Raw genomic sequence first — 23,643 nt, 5'->3', positions numbered from 1 at the left:
GATCTCATTAAAAAGATTTCTTTAGCAAAATAACAAAAAAATGCTTGTTTCTATCAAAATATAGTGTTTGTAATACAAATGTGCTCACTTTGTCACTTAACAAAAGCAAGTATTTGAGATGAGAGATTCTCAGTTTTTTTTATAGAGACAACATGTTAATGTGAAGTACAACATTTCTGGAGTTTACTTAAAAAGCTCTGAAGTCTGTTTGCACAAGATTTTCTGAAGTGGCTGGACAAACTCAACATGATGTTTAGGACAGGTGCACGTTCGCATATCCCCAGTCAAAAATCTTAAAGAAATGTGGACCGGATTCATAATGACATTCGTAAGCAGGAGCCTATCCTTAATGTGAACAAATATGATTTGCTGAATAAACTAATTCCTTTAAAACTGTTTTGTGTGCATTTTTAATTTTGATAGTTTTTAATTTGAATGCTTTTGTTTATAGTGAAATGTCTTGATACAGAATAGTCAGTGGTTTTCAAATTGTTGTGTGAGATGGTGCCACCAGTTTTATGACATGGATACATTAATTTAACAAATTGTACGTAATTAAACCAAAGAAAAATAGGGCTACTATACAACACTGCATTGTATCATTTGTTACGTTTTATTGTTTGAGATCATTTTACGTTGCAAAGGGACGCATGGGGGTGCACACCAACAAGTTTAAGAACTGGTTTAAATTGACACATGGGGGTGGTTTCCTGGACAGGGATTATTTTAGGTTCAAGTTTATTATAAGCCCAAGGGGCAATTTTTTATGCAACATGAAAATTTGTAAGCATTTTAAGACAGGACTAGGCCTTAGTTTAATTGGGAAATGTAACTAGTTTTAGCAAACATGCTTACTAAAAAATAAGTTGTGTGCATTTTGAGGCAAAACAAAGGACACTGGTGTATTTTAAGATATGTCAGTGCAAGTTGTTTTCAATTTGGACACCCATTACATTTATTTTGGTCTAATCTCTGTCTGGGAAACCACCCCATGGTGCTTTTATAATCCTAAACAAGTTGTGATGACCAATTGCCTTTTTTTATTATATTGTGTTGTAAAAGTAAATGAGCTTTTATCCAGGTTGCAAAATTTTGGGAATTTTCAATGCTGGAAACCTTCCATGGGACTATATGGGAATAAACTGGGTGTTTGAAAAAAGCAGAGTTGCCTATAACAGGGAACTTAAATTGGTAAATCTTGCTGCATAGTTTTGTTTAAAACAAGATTTTATGCAATTTCAGTTGTATGTACATTCATCAGTCACATGCACACAACACAGCACTACTGAAGAGCCATTGAGGCCACGCCCCCTGCATGTACTTGCATCATTTCATAACACACACACATCATTTCTTGAATCATGCACACAAAATAATATCAAAATGTCCATCTTTGTGTGTATTCATGTCATTTACATCAATTTGTTTGAAACGTCCTTGTGTTGTGTGTTCCTATAAGAATGATTTCTGAAGGGTTTTTGATCAAATAAATCCAGGCTTGATGAAAGGAAGTATCAGGATTCCTTAAAATGTATACAAAATGTTTCTTTAATGATATAGTTTATATAAATCTCCCTACATTTACAAATAATTCCCATAAATTTCCGTTAAATTTCCAATTTAGAATATTTCTGAAATTCCCAAGATTAAGTTTTCTTGGAAAGTTGGCGGAAATTAACGGAAACTTTCTGCCCTTTTGCCACCCTAATCCAAAGCAATTTACTGTGCATTAAAAGGTATACACTTTCTTTAACAGTATTTTTTCCCTTGGTTTGAACCAATGTTTTCATTTACAGTAGATGCAGCCTGCATTTTTCCCAGAAAACAATGTTATCATACCTTCAGTGGACCAAGTCATTTGGATAAAAGTGAAGTAAAGCCATTTTGCATCTGTCTAATGTGAAAATGTAATTCATTAAACTTAAAGATCTCACAAGAAAAATATTACTAGAGACAGGTTTTCACCTAGTTTAAAGAAACAGTTCACCCAAAAAGAACATTTCTGTCATCGTTTACTCACCCTTATGTTGTTACAAACCTGAATACATTTCTTTATTCAGCTGAGCACAAAGGAACACTGTAAAAAATGCTTTTTTTGTTACTTCAACTTAAAAAAAAAAAGTTAAACAATTTCAATTTATCACAGGTCAAAACTTAAAATAGTAGGTTGAATTGATTTGCAAAACCAAGTTGTTTTAACTTTTTGATGCATTTAATTTGTTTACAGTGAAGATATTTGTAATAAAGCAAGAAACAGAAGCACCATTGACTTCCATAGTAGAAAAAAATAAATAATGTAAAGTCAATGGTGCTCCAAAACAATTCAGTTACAAACACTGCTCAAAATATCCTTCTTTCTGTTCAGCACAACAAATACTTTTATTCAGGTTTGCAACAACAAGAGGGCGAGTAAATGATAACAGAATTTTTATTTTTGGGTGAACTATCCCTTTAAGTTTAATAATTCACATGGGCATTATTGCAATTCAAGATTCATCACAGAAAAGAGTCTATTATAGAAAATGAAAAGTTTATTTTTTTGTTAACTTATAAACTCACTGTTTTATTATTCATAAAATTTATTTTTACCTTTTATAAACAAACCTGTAATATTTCCCCCAACTAAAGAATCCAGCTAAGACCAGCTTAAGGTTTAAGGTGTCAGAAGCTGGTCAAGCTGGTCGGTCAGCTCTTAGTCCAGCTAGACATTTTAAAAAGTGACTAAAACAGCTTGCTAATACCAGCAAAACCAGCTAATACCAAATTGGGAGACCAACTTTGATGCCATACAGCCCTTACAATGAGGTACAGTTGTATTTTGGCATATAACCATGTTATGTTTGATGGTATGCTTATCCCACCTAGTGTTATTTTTGAGTTTTGTTAAGAGTCGACGAACGTGATACACAAAAATTCCACCAGACGTCCTTGTTGGTTTTTTAACCGCATATTAAATCCGCCGCTGGGTGTCGCTGTGTTGCAGTGTCGCTGTACTGTAGGCTGGTGGCAGTGTTTTATAATCTGGAGTGAGCCTGAGGTTTCAGTCCGGGATCAATCGCTCAGTCATGGCGACCGGGAGGGCGGAATATCGCAGCGCTTCCCGCGATTAACCAGCAACAAACCGATTAATCTCCATTTCAGCTCGTGCACAGCGGCGTTTATTCGCGGATTACCGTCGTGAAAGACTTTACGGGCACACACGCTCACGTGAAATCGTATTTCAGGAGTAAAGGTGAGTGCATCGCTTATTTGCTTGGATCTCAATGCCGGTTTTAACAAGTTACAGACTAAATAAGAGTTCGTGGGAATTCAGCAAACGCCGTTTCGGCGTTACATTGTAGCGATCTCCATGGTTACGCGATCGGATCTTTGCCGTTGCCACGCGTCATATCGAATGCTGAGTGTTACAATGTCTCCATTGCTCACCTTTACTGTAGTGCTTTACTATGTTATTCGTTTATCTACTATCTCTAGCACTGGGAATCTTTTGCTAACTAAGAGTATAATTGTACCACCTTGTCTTAGTCTACTAGGGTACGATGGTATGTGTTAATTTTACATGGTAATAGTGTGGTTTATAGACTTTTTTTAAGTGTTAGCTTGGAGAACCATCACTGCACCATGGTAAGAGTCTGTTAGGGCCACTCGGGAAAATCTAATGTGATTTTCCTCTAACTTCCATCTGCATGATCTATGCCTTAACTACTCAATGTATAGCTCTTATATTAAATGCATCTGTAAGTATGTTGTGAAGGTATAGATTGGAAGAAGGAGGTCATTGCTTGATTCATTGTTGTATTTGAAGTAAATGTAGACATTTGTCTTTTCCTGTGGCATGAATTCCTGATTTTGCTAACACACTGTAGTTCACTACAGCTTAACCTACTAACATCTGAAGCTCAGGGATTACTCGACTAACCTACATCTGCTGTTCTTCTGTAAGCACACGCCACCACATGGCACACCGCCAGTCTTCTACTGCATATAAACATGTACATTCATGCATTTGGTAGACAATTTTATCCAAAAAGGTGATCTGTACGTGTTTCCTGAGACCAAACCCATGACCTTGGTGTTGCTGGCGTGCGCGTGTGCTTGACTGTGAAATATTCAGTGCCATAATGCTAGGGTTGTTTTTAGGACATTTTAATGTGGTTGGAGTTTAGAGCTCCGCCCACAATCTGTGTGATGTTCTGGTTTATGTGACTCGGGTCCCTCCCTCGATGTACTGTGGGATTTTTTTCACCCTTTAAATAAACCACAAGTCATATTTCATAAATCGTATCACCTCGGCGAACTGCATCGGTGGTATTTAATCCTTTAGTTATTAGGGGTTTGCTCAAATTACTTCACTGAAGTATAAACAGTAATAATACAGATGCTTACCTACTTTAGCAAGAACCTCCAATTAGACCGTGCCTTAGTTGGGTTTGAGCCCTGGCTTTACAAAAATAAAGCTTCACACGTTTCAGTTTCAGTCGTTCACAACTTTCACCCCAAATTTCTTCATCTGGGTAGTTATAAAGTATTCTCTAATTGTTTTGTTTGTATTTGTAGTGTTGTCTACTTTGTAGCACACTTCTCATGGCATCAGTGTTCAGATGTGTACAATACAGTTTGTGCACGTCTGTCTCTCAGAACGCCCACTGTTTAACGCCATCCGCTTCAACCCAACGCATCCATGGGAAATTTCTGGCAGACAAGTTGAAAGGCAGGTTAGCATTAACCCACACCGCAACAGCTATTGTGCTCTTCCATCTCTGTTGGGTGTGTGTTTGTATATGGTGGAAAAAGATGTTTGCTTTATTGGGTTTTAAAAGACTAACTGTTTGGGAGGAAGCACAATAGGCCATAAAATGCTTAAAGCCGTGGTTTATTGTGGCCGTCCTTTGAAACAGGCATTACCTGAATTCTTGGTTTTCTAAAGCAGATTTTTACGGTAGAGGTAGATGGACCATGTAGCTGAATGTGTACCATGCTTGTGTATTATAAACTTGTTTGTGTATATTGTTTGTAAAGTAGTCCTGGAGCTTAATAGGTAAAGTTTTGCATTAGCAACGCAAATTCCCTGTTTGATTCCCAGTGGTTACACATACATACTGATGAAATGTACAGCTTAGATTCACTTTGGTTAAAGCCAAAAGCATGTTAGTCCTTAAGTACTTAAAAGAATGACATTTTACAATATTTACTGTAGGAACTATGTCAAAAGTTACAATGGGCAAAGTCAATGCAGAGAATTGTTTCTGAACACATTATAAATGTTAGAAATGTATCGCTGAAATGCATCACAGAGACAAACAACAGTTTTCCAAATTTTTGAGTTCAGGATTATTTAGGAAGGGCTAAAACGGTGGCTCGATGATGCACTGGAGCCACCGAGCATGGCTCCGCCCCTAACACAATCGTGAGCATCCATTCAGGTTGTAGTTGTATTTGAAAGTTGAGCGAGACTGAAGCTTTCCCATGATTTGGTGTGGTTTCAGCGAAGGGTGGGGACACACCCCCAGCATTTGAGGGCAGAGAATCCTGCCTGTTTTTCCATGATTTTAATGTGGTGTGACAAAAAAAGAAGTGAGAACATATTTAATATCACACTTTACATGGACTTGTTTTGAAATTGAAGTTTGTGTGTGTGTGTTTTGGGAAACACTTCCTGTTGTGTGGTTCTGATGAGTTCTGTATTTGCATGTTTCTAGCTCGACTGATTTTCAACGTTTTAAGTATAAGGGATATCTTTCCCTTTTACTTATTTTAGCAACCACATTATTCACGGTTGCTGTGATTTGCATGATCTTTTCTCCTTGATGACCAAATATAGAAAGAGAATGTGACACACATCATTCCCATCACATCATAGCATCTCAATAAAATGACATAATGATCACCTTACTGAGGAGAAAGTTTCCCTGCCTCGAGCTCTGCTAACATTATTTATAGCACATTTATAATTGTAGCAACATGATAAAAATCGCTCTAAATACTTTACTAACTGCATCGCAACATTCTAACAATGGCATAGCAACCACCCACAGGACCCTAGCAACCATTTAGTGACACCTTGGTGACCACACACAGTATGTTATTGATGAGTTTTTCTCAGTTTACATTTTTCTTCTGAAGAGCCTTTTGATCACAAAACTCTTTAATGTTCACAGTAATATTTGAAGGCCCCTCCTTCTCACACTTTCTATCAAAAAATATGATAAAGCTTGACATGAATACAAAGATGTTTATTTGTTACTAAAAACAATACAGAACACTGAGAAATATCTTGATATGAAGTGGTTTTAAATCATTTTAATATTTGTTTTGTGTAGGGCTGCATAACGATTAATAGCAGCTTATCTTTGGCAGAATAAAAGTTTTTGTTTACATATATCTGTGGATTTTAATTAATATTTACATGTTTAAATACATTTTTATATTTATATGTAATTTATATATTAAAATACATGATGTATGTGTGTGTATTTGTGTATATATAAATAATAATTATACAAAGTAAACACACACACACATGATGTAAATAATTTTTTATTTATTTTGCAAACGATTGGTTGTGATCAATTGTTATGCAGCCCTATTTGTGTGTGTGTGTTTGTGTATTTTAAAATCAGTTTAAGTCACTTTAAGGTTCCTTTAGAAGTTTATTGAGAGCCACGGGACCCTGTTTGACACCCAGTGAGAAAGATTACATGTGTGGACTCTTGTTAATTTCTTAGTAGGTCTCAGATGAGATTAGAAGAGGATCTGCATCTGTTTTTGGGAATATGATCTTGTGTGTGTGTGTGTGTTTGTGTGTTTTCCTTTGGGAAAGATTAAGTGTGGTATTAGACATGAGTGCTTATATTACCAAAATCTAAAGTGTGTGTGAGAAAATCTGTTCTGTTGGTCGATAAACCTGTTCAACCTGTATCCTGCAGATCGTGTGTTTGTTTCCAACCACAATCCAGTATTAGGATGTTATTAAGTCAACAGAGGAGCAGTTCTGTATGCCAAATAACATAATGACATTTTTTTATTTACCGTTACATTTTTGTCAGACTTGTTTTGCAATATTTTCTTGTCTACTCTGGATTCATAAGTGTTATTACTTGCCCACATCACTTTCACAAATTATGCTCCTAGCCGATGGGAACTTAAAAAAGTTTAAAAGCTCATTAGCAGACATTTATCCTAAAGTATCTATCTGTAAATTAATGTATTTAAGTCTGTCGCTTGTATTTTCATTGTTAAAATCATCAGTCTGTGTGTTTGTAATGCTGTAATGTGGGTATTGCTAACAGAACATCAGACATGAAGTGGTTAACACACAAATGAAAACTCTGTGTTCCTGAAGCCTCTGCCCTGAACACGAGAGGTTCGGTCGGGTAATGAAACTGCCAAGCGGGGGGATTAAAGGTCCCAGAGGAGCCGCTTCTCAATTACTCATTCAGTTTAAATGTGTGTAACCAGTAACTTCGGCCCTGGACAGGAAAGAATGGAGCCATTTATTGCTGTGTTTGCTCTTGTGGACGGCCCCTAAATACAGAGAGACACTGTTTGGCATTTACTCAAAGTTTTCACTTAATCACTACTTTATCTGCAATCTTGATTCCTGTCTGCTCTCTCTCTCTCTCTCGCTCTTATTTCTTTTGTTAAAGGGATAGTTCACCCAAAAAATGAAAATTCTGTCTTCGTTATCTCACCCTCGTGTAGTGTTGGGCGATATGCCCCATTTTGAGATCGTCCTATCGTCAGCCTGTGAGATCGGCGATACACGATAGTATCGGGGGGCGGGGCAGTAGTTTACTCATTTATTTATTTGTTCATTTATGACAAGACTTGATTGGTGGAAAAAAGAACAAGAGCAACACCGTCATGAATGCATCTTTCTTAAAACTAATGCCATTAATCTGAGTGCGTCATTAAAGCCCAGACGCTCTTTGCGTGCCAGAGAGGGAGAACAGGACACGCGCTGGTTTTAACCCTCTGCGCGCTAACAACCTCTCTAGTGCAAGGAAATGTCAGAGATAGGGCTGCTCAATTATGGGAAAAATCATAATCCTGATTTTTAACACGATTACTTAATGACTGTAAAAACATGCACCTGCGCAGACACACGCAGCGCACATAAAAATAATTAAATGCGTCAAGCAGTGGTGCTCTCAGAGGTGCCTTTTTAAACACACTGGTCCAGCGGAACACAATCATATTTTAAACACGAGGGATGTATTGCTAAAACTCCTTGAAAAGCATATCATAAACAGGATTACTATCTGACTTCAAGTTCAGACAGAGCGCAGCTCTGTGCAGCGGGTTATATTTTAAACAAAAGGAATAGTTTGCCTCAGCTCGCATGAAACGCATTAAACCGCACAAATACATAAGGATTACTACTTCTGTTTATGTTTAGACTTCGGACAGATGCGAGAGCGCGTGCATGTGAGACAGAGGGAAGCGTAGCTGCTCATCCACGCGCTGGATTTAGGTGCTAGAACGAGTCCGAGACGCGCGCATTAAGTGCATCTGCGTGCAAGAAGGAACTCTCTCTCTACAAGCTCTCCGCGTAAAGTGAAGCACAAACCCTCATGCGAGGAAAAGCATGCAAAACTATGATGATGATGATAATAACAACCATTCGCCAACTATCGTCATGACTATCGCCATGAAAGCCTGCCATTGGCGATATGTCGGACGATCGTCGATACACGATACTATCGTCTATCGGCACAACACTACCCTCGTGTTGTTTCTGTATGAGTTTCTTTCTTTTGTTGAATACAAAAGAAGATATTTTGATAAATGATGGTAAGCAGACTGTTGACGGTACCCACTGACTTCTAAAGTGGGAAAAACAAATACTATGAAAGTTAATGGGTACTGTTAACTGTGTGCTTCCCATTGTGAGTAAATGATGACCAGATTTTCATTTTTGGGTAAACTATCCCCTTAAATGCTGGGCTATTTTTGGTCAAAAAGGGATGAGCACAGCCGTCGGGTTAAATGAACCACCCCCAATTTTTTTTATATTTGACCCAATAATAGGCATGGGCCTGTATGAGATTTTGGCAGTATTATAATCTTAAGCAAAAATACCATTGTTTCATGGTGTTGCAGTATGTTCACTGTGTTAATCCGGGCCTTCCTTAAGTTATCATATTCTTAAAAAAAATTATAAAAAAATTATCAAATTAAAATATAATATTTAATGTAAACATCAAATCAATTACATGACTTAATTATTGAACTAAGCTTGTGTAAACACAGCTTATACCTTAAGAACAGTATTACATACAATTTTAGTGGTATTGAAACCTTGACTCTTTAAAACCTCGGTATACCTTGAAACTGGTAACCGGCCCATGCCTACCCAACAATGGTTTGAAACAACCAAGTATAGGTTAAATTTCAACCCAATGGGCTGGGTTCGCTGGTTGATTAAGATTTAATTTTGTCCTTTAATATAAGTGAGTTTGTATTTGTTGAATTGTTGTTGAGTTTTCATAAAAATATGAATGAATCATAAACTAAGCATCTGTTTTAAAGTAAGGGGGAAATCAAGGTTTTTATTACTGTAACATCACATGTATATCACTTTCATATCATAATGGCTTATTTATTTTGTTAATAATTAATAATGTTAATATTCATCAAGGTCTAAAGTTGAAGATTAAAATGAGTTTATTCAACTGTGACAAAGTATATTCGCCACCCAAATTCCAGAAGACTCCATACGTTTTGTTTATTAATATTTTGACATTAAAAGATGTTTACTATTTAAAAACATTTCTTATTTAAAGCTTAAAAATGAAAATTCTGTCATCATATTCTCAACCTCATGTTGTTAAATGTATAATTTTTTTCTGATCAACACAAAAGAAGATTTTTTTAATAAATAATGAAGATATTTTGATTAATAATGGTAAGCACATGGCTGATTGTAACCATTGACTTCCATAGTAGGAATAAAACAATACGATGGAATTCAACGGGTACCATCAACTGTGTGCTTCCAATCATTTAACAAAATATCTTTTTTTGTGTTCATCAAAATAAAATAAAAATTCATACAGGTTTATAACAACATGAGGGTGTCGATGAGTAACCGATTAGTCGATTAATCTAAAATAATCGCCTGATTAATCGATTACGAAGATAATGGTTAGTTGCAGCCCAAGTATGGTCTGATATAACCATTTTTCTTTGCCACAGAAGCTCTGCTGCAAATTTTTATGGGACAGAGCTCAGATGTTAGCTTTTAAAGGTGATTTTGACATCTCACACGAGGTTTTAACTTGCATGTAAACAATGATTCCGCATTGTAGAAAATACTGAGAAAACAATCGCACATCACCATTCATCATGGCCAATAATATCCCCCAGCCCTAAATCTAATGCTATACTGTGCATTTTCGTTGTCTGTATTGGCCTATCACAAAAAAGACCAAACAAGTGTTGAAAATCAATATCAAAATGACTTTTCATCAGCACCATCTAACATAACAAGAAAACTCAACTCAAATCACTGTTTCATTACATTCCTGTCTACTGTAGGAACATCAGGATCAACAAATCCTTGCTGATAGCTGATAAGCTGTATTGATCAGATCTAAACAAACAAACATCAGGTCCACTGGATATACCCATAATACACCAAGACAGACTTCCATATACAAGAGCTTTCACAGTATTCAGGGGATTATTGACCCTGTTTCAGTAACGTAGATCCCTTTGAGGATCTCCAGAAGGAGGTCGGTGAGGTCCGGGATCAATTATGTGTGATAATCCTACTGTTGGACTCTGAATTTACGGTCGAATTAGCAAAGGCTGACAAAATTCCCAAGGTTGAGTGCACAGCTGCAGAAACCCCCTGCGCTCGTGACCTGTCGAGACTTGTGTTTGATGCTCACGTGTCTGAGTACGGATGATGAAGGGAATTCTGTGGGAATGTTCAGCGTCTGCTGGATTTGTGATTAGAGATCTTGTGGAGGAATGTGGGCTGTATCTGGGATCAGAATGTGATGTTTGTTTACTACAGATGTGAATGCTACCTTAAAACGTGGGACGTGTCGGGGAGCAGACTTATCCAGCTGATGAAATGAGCGTGAAATTGGTGAAATATCGTATAGATGTAGATTGCAGGAGTTGTAGCTAGAAACCTGAAGACTTTGAGTGGACTGTGGGTGGGTGCTTTATTGGTGCATTTAATCCATAGATATGCATAATATTGAAGGAAAATGTGGTATGCGATAACTTGCTAAATAATGAGATAAAATATGAACTGCAATTAAATAAGTTTGTAAAATGCATATACATTATAAAATGTGCAAATGCTCACAGTGTAATTTTGAGCTATTTGATCGTCTAGCGATCCCATTGCTCTAAACAGCCGTTAAACATCTAAAATTATTTTAATTTGTATGTTATCTAATAGGTTTACCGTACTAAACACTTTACCTATACAAAGATGCGTGTCCATCAGGGCTGTAACGATAAATCGCGTGTCCCATTAAGAAGACCTGTCTAAAATCGATTCTGCATCGCAAGGCTGCGGTTGTGTATTTCATGCACAGCTTGTGCGTCTACTATGGCTCTGTGATCAGTAGGAAGTCCTTATCAATCTAAAATCATTATGAGTCGGAGTCGTTTATAACATGCATTTAAAAGCAACACTCGTTAAACAAAATCATTCAAAATATTTTATTATCATGAAAATACCTGAAACAATCTGAAGAACGGCAATATAAATATCCTTCTAGACATTTCCTGGAATAGCGTCCGTAATGCTACTTCTTCTGTGGCACAATTGGAGTTTCTGCACGAGAGCGCCCTCTGGGTTTTGGATGTGGTGCCATTTCACCGTAATTCATTCAAATTCATTCATTGAGAAAATGCGCATTTGCACGATATATTGTTACAGCCCTAGTGTCCATGTGCACGTCTGACATTTTGGTTTCGGTTTTAAAACATGCAAGAATTAGAAAATAAATTCCAGGACTTTCTTGATGTTATAGGGGTCATTGAAACTCAATTTTTCTGTCAATTTTTTCTCTTTCTCTCTGCACTAAATAGCAGTGCCCGTGTTGGATAGTGTAGATTAAGGGATGATATTATTATAAATGGCCTACCTCACAAAACAAGTGAAATCTGAAAGACTTAATTCTCACATGCTTGTAGAGAATGGTTTGCCAAAACGAAGTTACTGGGTTGGTCTTTCTCACATTTTCTAGGTTTATAAGAACCCTGGAGACCCAATCATAGCACTTAAACATGGAAAAAGTCAGATTTATGGCCCCTTTAAAATTCGGGACCCAATTGTTATTAAGAGCGATAAGACAGCGCTGACTGACAGATCCGAAGCATGTACACAGATGCGTGAGCGCGCAACCCCAATATGTTTAAAACATTTTGTTTTGACAAGAATTTAAACAGAAGTTTTAAAATGATTTGATTATTACAAATCATTGTGATATGCATATTACAATTAGGGTTGAAAAAATCTGTGTTTTGTTTTTATTTCTATAAAAAAATTACAATATATGGGAATTGTGGCCGCAGATGAAGATGAGTCAGATGTTCAGGAAGCTATGTTTGCTTGTGATACTGTATATAAATTTCCACAAATTTACAAAGAATGTCCTTAAATAAACTAAGAGTAATGGCGCTGTACGCTTTCATGTCATCTTTCTAGTGTACTTTTAGAGTCCCTGGTGAGGAAATGAAAGTGTCATCTCCATGGCAACCATTTTATGCTATTATAGCAACAGCTTTTTAGTGAATAATTGGTCTGAGGATCTGATCGCTCTCTCGCTCTCTTTCTTTCTTTTTGATAGAGTTAGGACTGTGAGGTGTATAATTTTCTTCAGTTTCATCAGAGCAGTGTTCTATTGCTGTATCGTTTTGGCCCATTTCCTGCCTGTGTCCATGGCAACTGCCTCGTGACATTCATTCTAGCGAATGGTCGAGTGATGTGGACCTTGTAGCGGTCCATACTGATATTTACAGAGAGATCGATCTTGAGAGTTTCATGCTAGTTGGTTTATTCTGCTTTGCAACTTAATGAAACGGACAACACATTTTTCAGTGGCTGTTTTAACTTGAATGTTACTTGCACATCCTCTATTAACAGATTGGTTGGTTTAGATTCAACCATAGACTCAAAATGTTCACAAGCTTAAACCATTTGTTATATTAGAGCTGTGACACAATGTTTAATCACTTTAGGGTCAGACATCTGCAGATTTAATCCTCCTTTCATAAACCCTGCATTTTTACACATGTGCATAACTGAGGATTTGAAGGCCTATTGTTTGTCTTTAATCCTTTAAAACTGCATTAGACCTTGTTGAGTTCATCAGACGCGACGTGTTGTGTTTCCAGCGCTGTTGTTTACCGGTTAGATGATAAAAGTAGCCATTTCTAATGCATGATTCCCTAAAAATAATGTGTCTAATAAATTTTGTCTTTGTTACATAATTTTTAGTTTTTAAATAGGGTGCGCAATGATTTGCATGTGATATCATGCGTATCTGGTCAGTAAAGCCGGTGCCTTGATAAGTAGTAAATCGGCATCACCTGCTTTCAGATGGAGCGGCATTTACTACACAAAGCCGTAGTTCACTGATAAATTTCGCATTAATTATTGTGGATGTATCACCTGCGATATATGTATGCGATATGGCCCAACTTTGTCAGTGATCTATGGCTTTGTGTAGTAAATGCCACTCCATCCGAATAGCAGGTGATGGCGATTTACTACTTATCAAGGAAGCGGCTTTACTAACCAAATGCCCATGATATTGCATGCGAATTATCACGCATCCCTATTTTTAAATATGTTTTATTATTGTTTAAGTTGATTTTACAAGCTTAAAGCATTATTGTGTTGTATGTTAAATTATTTTGCAAGTTATCGTATATTACTTTTTGTATGTCCTGCAAGATATATCGAAATCAAAGAAATATCACAAATGTGCATACATTGCAAATGGTTTGCAATAACCAAATGTTTTAATACTTCAAAACATTACGTATAGTCAAAGTTTTAGGTTGATACAGGTTGCAGAGAGACTGTTGACACAGCTTTCCTCGATATTACATGTAATATAATAATCTCTGTATGTATGTTGTGATGTTTAAAATAACAGGGCAGTGGGCAGTTTACCGACATGTGGCTCAGGCGAGCTTTCAGCGACCTGAGTTTGATCCCCGACTCGAGATCATTTGCCGGTCCCGCACCCCTCTCTCTATATCATGTACTTTCCTGTCATCTCCGAAAACTACTGTCTGTCTAATAAAGGCAAAAATTTCCACAAAAAATGTAACTCAAAAGTATAGCCGTTGATAATAAACATGGTACAGTGAATTACAACTAATTTTCAACTCCTCTTCAGGTGGGTTTTCGGCAGTATGGTGGAGCCAGAGGAGCGGCCCTCAGTTGCAGGCCAGAGGCTCGGGGCGCCTGACAGTATGGGCATCAGTACTCTGGAGCCCGGCCAGCGGCCCCCGGTCATGCCTCCAGGCAGACAGGTGTCCATCCGAGTTCAGATGCTGGACGATGCTACGGAAGTCTTTAATGTGTCGGTAAGTCGCTATTATTGATTAACTCCGTTTACTTACTGGTGTACTATTCTTACTAGTTCTGCAGTATGTATATTGTGCATGGCATGTATGTTTTTTGAAAAGTAGACGTATCGTGGGGGAAAAACCCTTGATTCGTGTGCCCCTGCAGTCCGGCATGTATACAGTAAAGCGTCTGCTGTCTTTCCTCTCAAGTTTAGACTCTATTGTGCTCACTTGCCCTCCCTTCTGGTCCTTTCAGTTCCCTGGGGAATAGTAATGATGTTGAAAAGCTTCAGCCTTGTTCACTAATGAGAAAATGCCCTCATTGATCGGCACCAAGGGAGCCTTAAGCTCCTCAGGCGTGTTGGGAAACTGGAGGGAAGAAAATAACTTCTCAAATTCCTTCTATTTAGCGAGAGCCCGTCCGAGGGATCTATTATTATCACACTGAAGATCTCTTTTAGAAACCCACTGAACATATCGACAGCGTGGATAAAGCAGTTTAGTCTTTGTTACGGGTTTGCGAAATCTATCCTGCCCAATGATGCCACACCCATCGCTCCTGTGATGCCTCGAGGGCCGACTGTTGACGTTCAGGCACCGCCCAACCAGGTTTAGCTGTTAGTAAGATAAGGGATTTGAAAGTCCTGTGCTCTGGTATGGGCGACAGTGTTGTAAAATGCCTGCAGGTAGCCCAGCAAGCGCTGTCAGTCTCACTTAAATTGATCTCGGGTTTCCTGAGGCGATCATCAATCGGTTTTCACTCAGCCATGACAGTCGTGGTGAATAAATCACTGGCAGTGATGTTGCATTTGTTTTGGTTTTTGGTGGCCGTAATATTTGACAGTTTTGTTAGTTAGCATTACTTTTCCTGCTTATATATATAGTTATATTAGTTAATAATTTTGGGAAATGATTTTTCCAACAAACTGTTGCTTGTGTTTGTATTGATAGCTGAAGAACGAGTCTCTTTTATTTTTAACATCCACCTTAACAGCCCGAAACTGAATCAGACAGTCTGATCTCTGTTGAAATATTGAAATTAGCTGCATCTCATTTCGAAGGTGTCTTTTGATTGCATACGTCACCAAAATTCTCAAATTTTAGTAAAATTTTGAAAGACATAATCACTCTAGTGTCATTCTTACTTTAAATAAAAGTAATAAACCTTGATGACGTATGCGGCCCACATATGCGACCTCTGAAAGATGTTGACTCCGAAATGAGAAGCAGCCATTGATAAAAAATGTATGCAAGCACTCCTCTCTCCTTGAATCATAAATATTTATCATATGTTAGTGGCTTTATTGAATTCATTACAATCTTTGGGTTTGTAAATGTAATGTGGAGGTCTTTGCAATGGCATTTTTTTATTGAAGTCACCATGAAATCTGGAAAACAGCGATTTTCGACACGGAGCTGGACTATTGGGAATTTAGTCCTCCAATACATTCAAATGTGATTTTGCTGTGAATTATGGGGGATTTATTCTGAAAAGTTCATCATTACCACCACATATCTCAATATAAACACTTCAATGTTTGCATTTATTGCCATATGTTTGTTACATTTGTGCATTAAGCACATAAATTTCTTTTTGAATAATGTGTATTAGCAATAAATAGGGCCTGTTCTGATTTCAAGGAGACTTTAAGGAGCTGCATAAATTTGCATAAGAAGTGTTTCTGTATAGCTCAGTGGTAGAGCATTGCGTTAGCAGCGCAAAAGGTCATGGGTTCAAACACAGGGAACACGCATACTAAACAAAAGTTGCACTGTAAGTCGCTTTAGATAAAAGCGTCTTCCAAGTGCATAAATGGAAATGTAAGTAGCTCTTCTAGCACTGCTGTGTTTGTTTATATTGTGCTTCGGTATTTAGCCGATCAGCTGATGTGAGAACAGTATCTTATCTTCAGTGTACATACAATACCTTTAGATCAGTGTTGGAATGAGAGCAAAGGAAGTTCCCAGAATCCTTCAGATAAAAGTGTTTGATGTTTCATCTGTGTTTTAAAGATGTTATTGACTGATCTTCAAAAGCATGCTGGGATATAAAGGGCAGATTTCCTGTGAGGACCCAGAGGTTTAGATGAGAATAAATGCATCTATTTGATTTAATACATGACTAGATTTGATGTCCATTTCAGTGGCTATTTTGTTGAATGCCAGAAGCAATTTTTTGCGGTTTTGTGTGTTGATGCTATTGAAATGAAACACTTCATCTGTCAGAAAGAAAATGAAGTAGTATGAATCATTACAGTAGTCGTGTGTATTTGTGCATCTCAGCCCAGACTTGAATACACACCTAATTTCTTTGAAATCTGGAAAGGAATAGTTGAACTTTCCAGGAGTTTCTCTAGAATCGTGCAGAATCTGCGCTGCTTACAAATCCATTGTTCAATAAAGTCTTTTCAGACAGTTGTTTCGAAACACTTAACATTTTTTAGAAATGTATTGTCGAAACGCGTTGCAAAGACGCAATTATGTTTAAATTGTGGAGTTCACCATTTCTGTGTTCAGGATTATTTGGGCGGGGTTAAAATAGTGGCTCGATGATGCACTGGAGCCACTGAGCATGGCTCCGCCCCTGACACATTCACAAGCTTAAAGGACAAGTTCGGTATTTTACACTTAAAGCCCTGTTTTCAGATTGTTTATGATGAAATAGAACGGTTTTGACTGAAATTTTGACATATGCGGCTGCCCCGAGAATTTTGGGGGGTTTGTGTTTCACCTCCCACATTTACAATGGGTTTAATGGTGCACTGGAACAATCCTTCCTAAAATGCATTAAACTTTCGTTTACAAAGACGTGAAACTCACCGAGTGGTCAGGGGTGTTCACTGGTATGCTCACACAAAAATCGCTGCAAAAGACGCATAACTCAACACGTAACAGTTTTTTTCAACGGAGTTTCAAAAGACTATAAACGATCCCAAACAAGGCATAAGGGTCTTATCTAGTAAAACGATTGTCATTTTTGACCATAAAAATAACAAATATACACTTTTAAAGCCTCGTTTGGGATCGTTAAGAGTCTTTTGAAACTCCGTTGAAAAAAACTGTTACGTGTTGAGTTAAAGGGATACTTCACCGATTTAGCATTCAGCTTTGTATCTGTAGAAACCCGGCAGTATTACTGAATGACCATGTTTCCCTCCATCATTTCCCCCTGAGAGGAGAGATATCTGCATTTTGGTTCTGCAAAAAAGTCCTCCGATGATGCAAAAATCGTCATATTACATCATCGGAGGACTTTTTTGCAGAACCAAAATGCAGATATCTCTCCTCTCAGGGGGAAATGAGGGAGGGAAACATGGTCATTCAGTAATACTGCCGGGTTTCTACAGATACAAAGCTGAATGCTAAATCGGTGAAGTATCCCTTTAAGTGTTAATTTTTGGGCTCTATTAAAGTCTATTAAAATGAGAAAAATCCTGCAATGTTTTCCTCAAAAAACATAATATCTTCTCGACTGAACAAAGAAAGACATCAACATTTTGGATGACATGGTGGTGAGTAAATTATCTGGATTTTTCTTTTAAGAAAATGGAATATTCCTTTAAAGAAGTTGAAGGTCCCAACTGTGTGTGTGTTTGTTTGTGTGTGCTGTGTCTAAATTCACCACAGCATCTCAACAAAACTTTTGTGATATTTTTAAACATTCTGCTTTGCAGTTTCTCATATTTAATTCTCTATTTTCATTCGAGTAGGTAGTTACAAGCCCGCAGTCGAGCAACTGCTTATTGTCTAAATTGGCTTAATGAGGGTTTATAACAAAACTGCAGCGTTTAAAGTGAGCGTTTATTCATATACAGAAGCTTGAAAGTCTGCTTTCATAGTGGAGTTTAATAATGAAGTTGAGTTTAACCAGAATTTTTGTCCGTGTTATTCCAGATGGAGATGTTTCTTTGGTCAAATAGTTGCATTTTAGCTAAAGCTTTGGTTTTTTTGTAAAGGACAGAAAATGTAAAGTATTCATATAATGAAGGGTGTGTCGTGATGTTTGGAGATGTTATTGGACGCCTGGAGTCTGCGGTTTACCTCTAAATGCAAGACTGTCATTTAGAAAAAACAAACACAGTGTCCTTTATTTCAAACACGTAAGATATTGCTGGGAATATCACAAAAGGTATAAAGATTCTTTATTTTCGTAACTGTACTGATAATAAAGGTTTTTTAACCAAAGGTAAGAATTTATGACCGATTAAAATGATCAGTTAAAAAGAAAAAAGGTTAACGCTCGGTGCGCTCTTGCGGTGCGCTCTTGCGGTGCGCTATTTTTTTTGCGTCCCTGGCGGTCTGGTAAAGTAATCATAGCAGGATTAAAGACGATATAAAGAGGATTTCATCTCCGTACTTGTCTGTAAGCAACACATTACTGTGAAGATTCCTGGTAACGCCTCTTTGGTGGTCTAACAGGAAGAACTGTGGATAAAAACATCTCTTCATAAAGCTCTCACACAAACTTGAACTCATAGCGTTTGTCCCTAAATTAGTTTTGAGTTATTTGCATATCCAGATTGTCATGCTATCTGACTGTGTTGTTGTGCCAACATTATTTACCTCCACCCAGCGTAGCAGATGCTGTACTTGACCGATTTTCAATTTGACATTTCTGAGCGAGCGTCCTTTCAAAGTCTCTGAAGCTTCTCTTGGGTTCTGGTCCATTTGTCAAGGCCTATTTCTTATTTAAAGAATTCATTTATTTAATCTAAGAATAACTTTCCTGTCATATCTTAAGTGCATCATTCATCATACAGTGTGCATTTTAGGCCTTCAGTACTTTTAGATGTAGATCCCTTTGGGCATTTTTGGCTTAATAGATATTTTTTTAGAAAGTTTATTAAGTTTTTTTATATATAACTCTAGTGATGTGGTTACAGTTCTGAAATAAATTCATTGTTTGTTTTTAAGATCAGTGTATTTTAATGTAGTTTATGTGTATTTTAAATTGTGTTCCTGGGTGCCTGCCATGCCCGCAGTCCCGGATCTCGCACATGGATACTCTGCTTGATATTAAATGTGATACTTTCTAGATTGTTTACTCATTATAATGCATCTCAACATGGTTTGTGTTTGTTTATACCCACATGTTGTTCACTTTGTCAGTCCTCTGTCGGCAGTGATGTACCCGGTGGATTCTCTCTGTAGTATCTGTCCAGGGTTGTTACCTGATCATCTTTGGGTGCGTGTGTGGTTATGTAGACAGCGGACACTGAGAGAAAACCTCTGTACCAGTAGCATCTCACAGCTTTAATAATTCACACGGGTAAAGGTACATCTAATGTTATCCGGTCACTGGTCACACGGCTCAATCCACACAGGATTGTAGTGTTAGTACATGAACAAAACATGTTTCTGTGGAAAAATACTGTTTGTGTACATAATGTGTAGATCGAACACATTCGTTTAGATATGAATGTTAGCTCAATGTTAAATCATGCTAACCTCATTTTAAAACATGCTAACGTCATGTTTAATCATGCCAATGTCACACTAGTTACATGTTAAATAACTTCATGTTAAATAGCCTATATAATAATGTAAGCTCAATTTTAAATCATGCTAATGCTATGCTAGCTTCATGTTAAATCATGCTAATGTCATGTTAGCTGCATGTTAAATCATGCTAATGTCATGTTAGCTGCATGTTAATGTCATGTTAGCTGCATGTTAAATCATGCTAACGTCATGTTAAATATATAATAATAATGTTAGCTCAATATTAAATCTTGCTATGCTATGCCAGCTTGATATTAATTAATGCTAATGTCATGTTAGCTACATGTTAAATCATGGTAATTTCATGTTAGCAAGATGTTAAATCATGTTAGCTTCTTGTTAAATCACGTGAGCATAATGTTAAACCATAGCTTCATTTAAAATTAAGTTAGCTTTGTTAACATCATGTCAGCTTTGTGAAATCATGGCAACTTCATGTTAAATCATGCTAGCTTTATGCTATATAATGTTCATATATAGCTAGATATTTATTATTCATTTAACTTTCAAACTTCCAACTTTAAAAACTACAACAATCTTAATCTACAAAGTTTTTTAACTAGTTTGAACTTGTTGGCTTTCTCAAGCCAACAAAGAGTTTGTCCTGAAATGTTCTAGTTTAATTTGCTGCATAATTTACTGCTTGGTGTGTCTGTAGCTCAGATCATAAATCTTTATGTTATCTTAATGCAAAACTCATGGGTTTAATCCCCAGGGACTGATAAAAATGTAAAGTATTGTGTAGTGTAAAATTGCATAGTGTTGTTGGTAGAGCATTGCGTTAGCAATGGAACATGCATACTGTACTGTTAAAAAATGTGTAGATTGAATGCACTATGCATAAATAAAAATTCTAATACATAATAATAATAATAATAATAATAATAATAATAATAATAATAATAATAATAATAATAATAATAATAATAGTTATAGTAATAATGAATCATTTACACTAAGACATTAATGTTTCTTTTTTAAAACAGTAAAAAATTAGATTTCATCTTGACTTAAAATGGATTGCTTTTAGAATATTAAATAAAAAATTATATTGTAAAGATGCACATGTGCACACTACAGTATTTTTATACTGCATTATATAAATGGATATATTGGATTTTGTCTTTGTGTACCTATATATGATGTTTCCCCCAACTCTCCTCACAATCAGCCCTAGAGATCATTCATAGATAAGACATGCGTCTCCCATTTATCCCCCCGAATGGTCTTCAGTCAAGGGAGGGGCTTCTGTTCATGAATTTGTGCTAAGACCCCCGCTGTGACTCCCTACGGAGCGAACAGACTGTGTTTGGCGTCACCTTCATCAATCCCTGGGGAAACAGACGAGGTGACCAAATGTGGGTTATCGCTATCAACACCCATTTCTATGTCTTTAAATTTCTCCCGAGCTTTATGGTTGTTTGCAGGGTGGTCCGGGATAGCAGTGACAGTATAAAGCATTGCTTTGTGCAGATGGGTCATATCTCATGTGTTTGGCATCTGTTCATCCTTTATTCTCATTATTGGCCGACGTTTTAAAGGATGGATCGAGCCGAACGGGCGCTGGATGCTTTTGTTTAGAACCTCTCCACACAACTTTAACATCTTTCGATGTGAGTCTTTCTTGTCTAACAAATGTGGAAATTGATTATGATAGCATTTTATTACATTTTTCTCAAATTTGAAACGCTAGTTTAGTAGTCTACTATTTTCTGAAACTAGTATGAGAAGCTCTACAGAGTTAAATGACTCCAACCATGATGTATTTTTGTCAATTTATGAATAATTAATAGTTTTATGAACAATTTGCATACATTTTTTAGTATTGCCTTAGCAGCCCAAAAGGTCACAGGTTCGATCCTAGGGAACACACATACTGATAAAATGTATACCTAATGCACTGTAAGTCACCTTGGATTGAAGAGTCAATTTGTCTTGCGCGTGTGTTCATGCATAAGATCCGACCATTCGAATGCATACTTTTTATGTATAATGCATGCTATTTTCAGTAACTTGTTATACTTTTGTTGTTGAATTCTATTCTGAACATTGAGCGTTACGTAAGGAATAATTGATGTCGGGCCATTAAATAATTTGCACACCGAAGTTGGTAATGCGAAGCAAAGCAAAGTGCCGTTACACCAGAGGTGCATTTTTTTTTTTTTTTTTTTTTTTTTTTTTTTTAATCATTCAAAGGACACCAATCAGAATGAAGCATTCAACTGCCCCATGATATGAATTAATCTAAATATCTAGAAGAACCGCTACTCTGCAGCTTAGATGATCTGATAGCATACATAAAAACGTTTTCGTTATGATGATCCTCTCAAAACTAAGTACTGATATCATGGCACAGATTTCAAGCTTAAATCTAATAATCTTTTTTCCTCGAAAATCATACCTGTGCCAAACCCGCTATCTCATTACGCTAAAGCTAACGTAATGCGTGCTGCTTAGCAGCAGCTAATCATAAACCAGCTAGTTTTTGGGTGAATCTTTGATGCATAATGCAAAAGTGCGGTCTCATGAATACACTGATCGTTTCTGCTGGAGAAAAGAAGCCAGAGGCTTCAGACTTCATGGGTTAATCCTCTCATCAATCCCACAATCCCATCTGTTTCCTGCTCCTGCTGTATTTCCTCATATAGGATCACTGGAGGCGGGTCTGTGTTGATTCTGGATGGAATGTGCTTAAATAGTGCTCAAGCATTTGAGATTATACTTAATCCTCATGAAGGGTTGGGATTGTGGGAGTGTTTCCAGTCGTGAATGTTTGTGATATTTGTTTGAATCAGCACTAAAACCTTTAGTGAAACCAAATGTGGGCTTTTGGAAGAAGCTTTTATCCGAAGCGACTGGGAATCGAACCTTTGAACTTTGCATGGCTAACGTGGTGCTCTACAGGAACATTTACTGTGAAGAAATGGTGACTGATAAGTTTTATTGATGGATATGCTAAAGAACACGTTGACTGTTTAAAATACTTGCTTGGCAAGTTAACCTATCATGACCTGGAAAAAACTTTTTTTTTCTGTAGTGGTTTGGTATTTTGAAACTGTAATTACCGTGGTAAATTGTTAGGGTGGTTTTCTTATTTTAGAAGGTAAATTTAAGACTGCAAACTTGACAGAATTAATCACCCCGAGCGCGTGTTGTGATGTCCACACGGCATCCGTTACCGAGGAGAACAATATAGAGGTTTAGTGCCAATGTTTATTTAACCCTTATTAACAATTTCCTTTGTTTCTATTTAAAATAAGCTCCCGTCTGGCAGCTTCAGTCAACATTTCCTGAACGTTCTGTTGCTTTTACAGGACACAACGCATTAAACCAGCAGTTTTTGGACCAATATTCGTGGTTAGGTCGCCCACCTTATGCTTTTAAACTGTAGGACTTGTAATTGCCGTTTTCCTGCAGTAATCATAGCAGTCTGACCGCAGAAGAACCTCTCGACCCTCCTTCAATCTTTCATCTTTCATTTAACCCCACAGGAAACATCAACGGACCTATTAAACCCTACTACCAGACCAACCCAGTTCCTGGACTCTCTTATTGTGGAAAATCTGCTTTGATAGGTGGTCAATATATCCA

General features: G+C 37.1%; 1 protein-coding gene across 3 annotated transcripts in view; it reads left to right on the top strand.

The window, feature by feature from the left end:
- The first annotated feature begins 3,033 nt into the window (after nt 1–3,033).
- The window catches only part of farp1 (FERM, RhoGEF (ARHGEF) and pleckstrin domain protein 1 (chondrocyte-derived)), a 74,133-nt gene continuing 53,523 nt past the window's right edge, over nt 3,034–23,643 (top strand). For all 3 annotated transcript variants that reach the window (XM_065254137.2, XM_065254138.2, XM_065254136.2), the window contains exons 1-2: nt 3,034–3,232; nt 14,379–14,568. In XM_065254137.2, coding sequence (XP_065110209.1) covers nt 14,395–14,568 — 174 coding nt within the window. In that variant the 5' untranslated portion in view covers nt 3,034–3,232; nt 14,379–14,394. The remainder of the gene's footprint in view (nt 3,233–14,378; nt 14,569–23,643) is intronic.

Source organism: Paramisgurnus dabryanus, chromosome 4 (genome assembly GCF_030506205.2).
Source record: "Paramisgurnus dabryanus chromosome 4, PD_genome_1.1, whole genome shotgun sequence".
Taxonomy (NCBI): Eukaryota; Metazoa; Chordata; class Actinopteri; order Cypriniformes; family Cobitidae; genus Paramisgurnus; species Paramisgurnus dabryanus.
The sequence above is the reverse complement of the archived record's forward strand: the minus strand, read 5'-3'. Positions and strand labels throughout refer to the sequence as shown.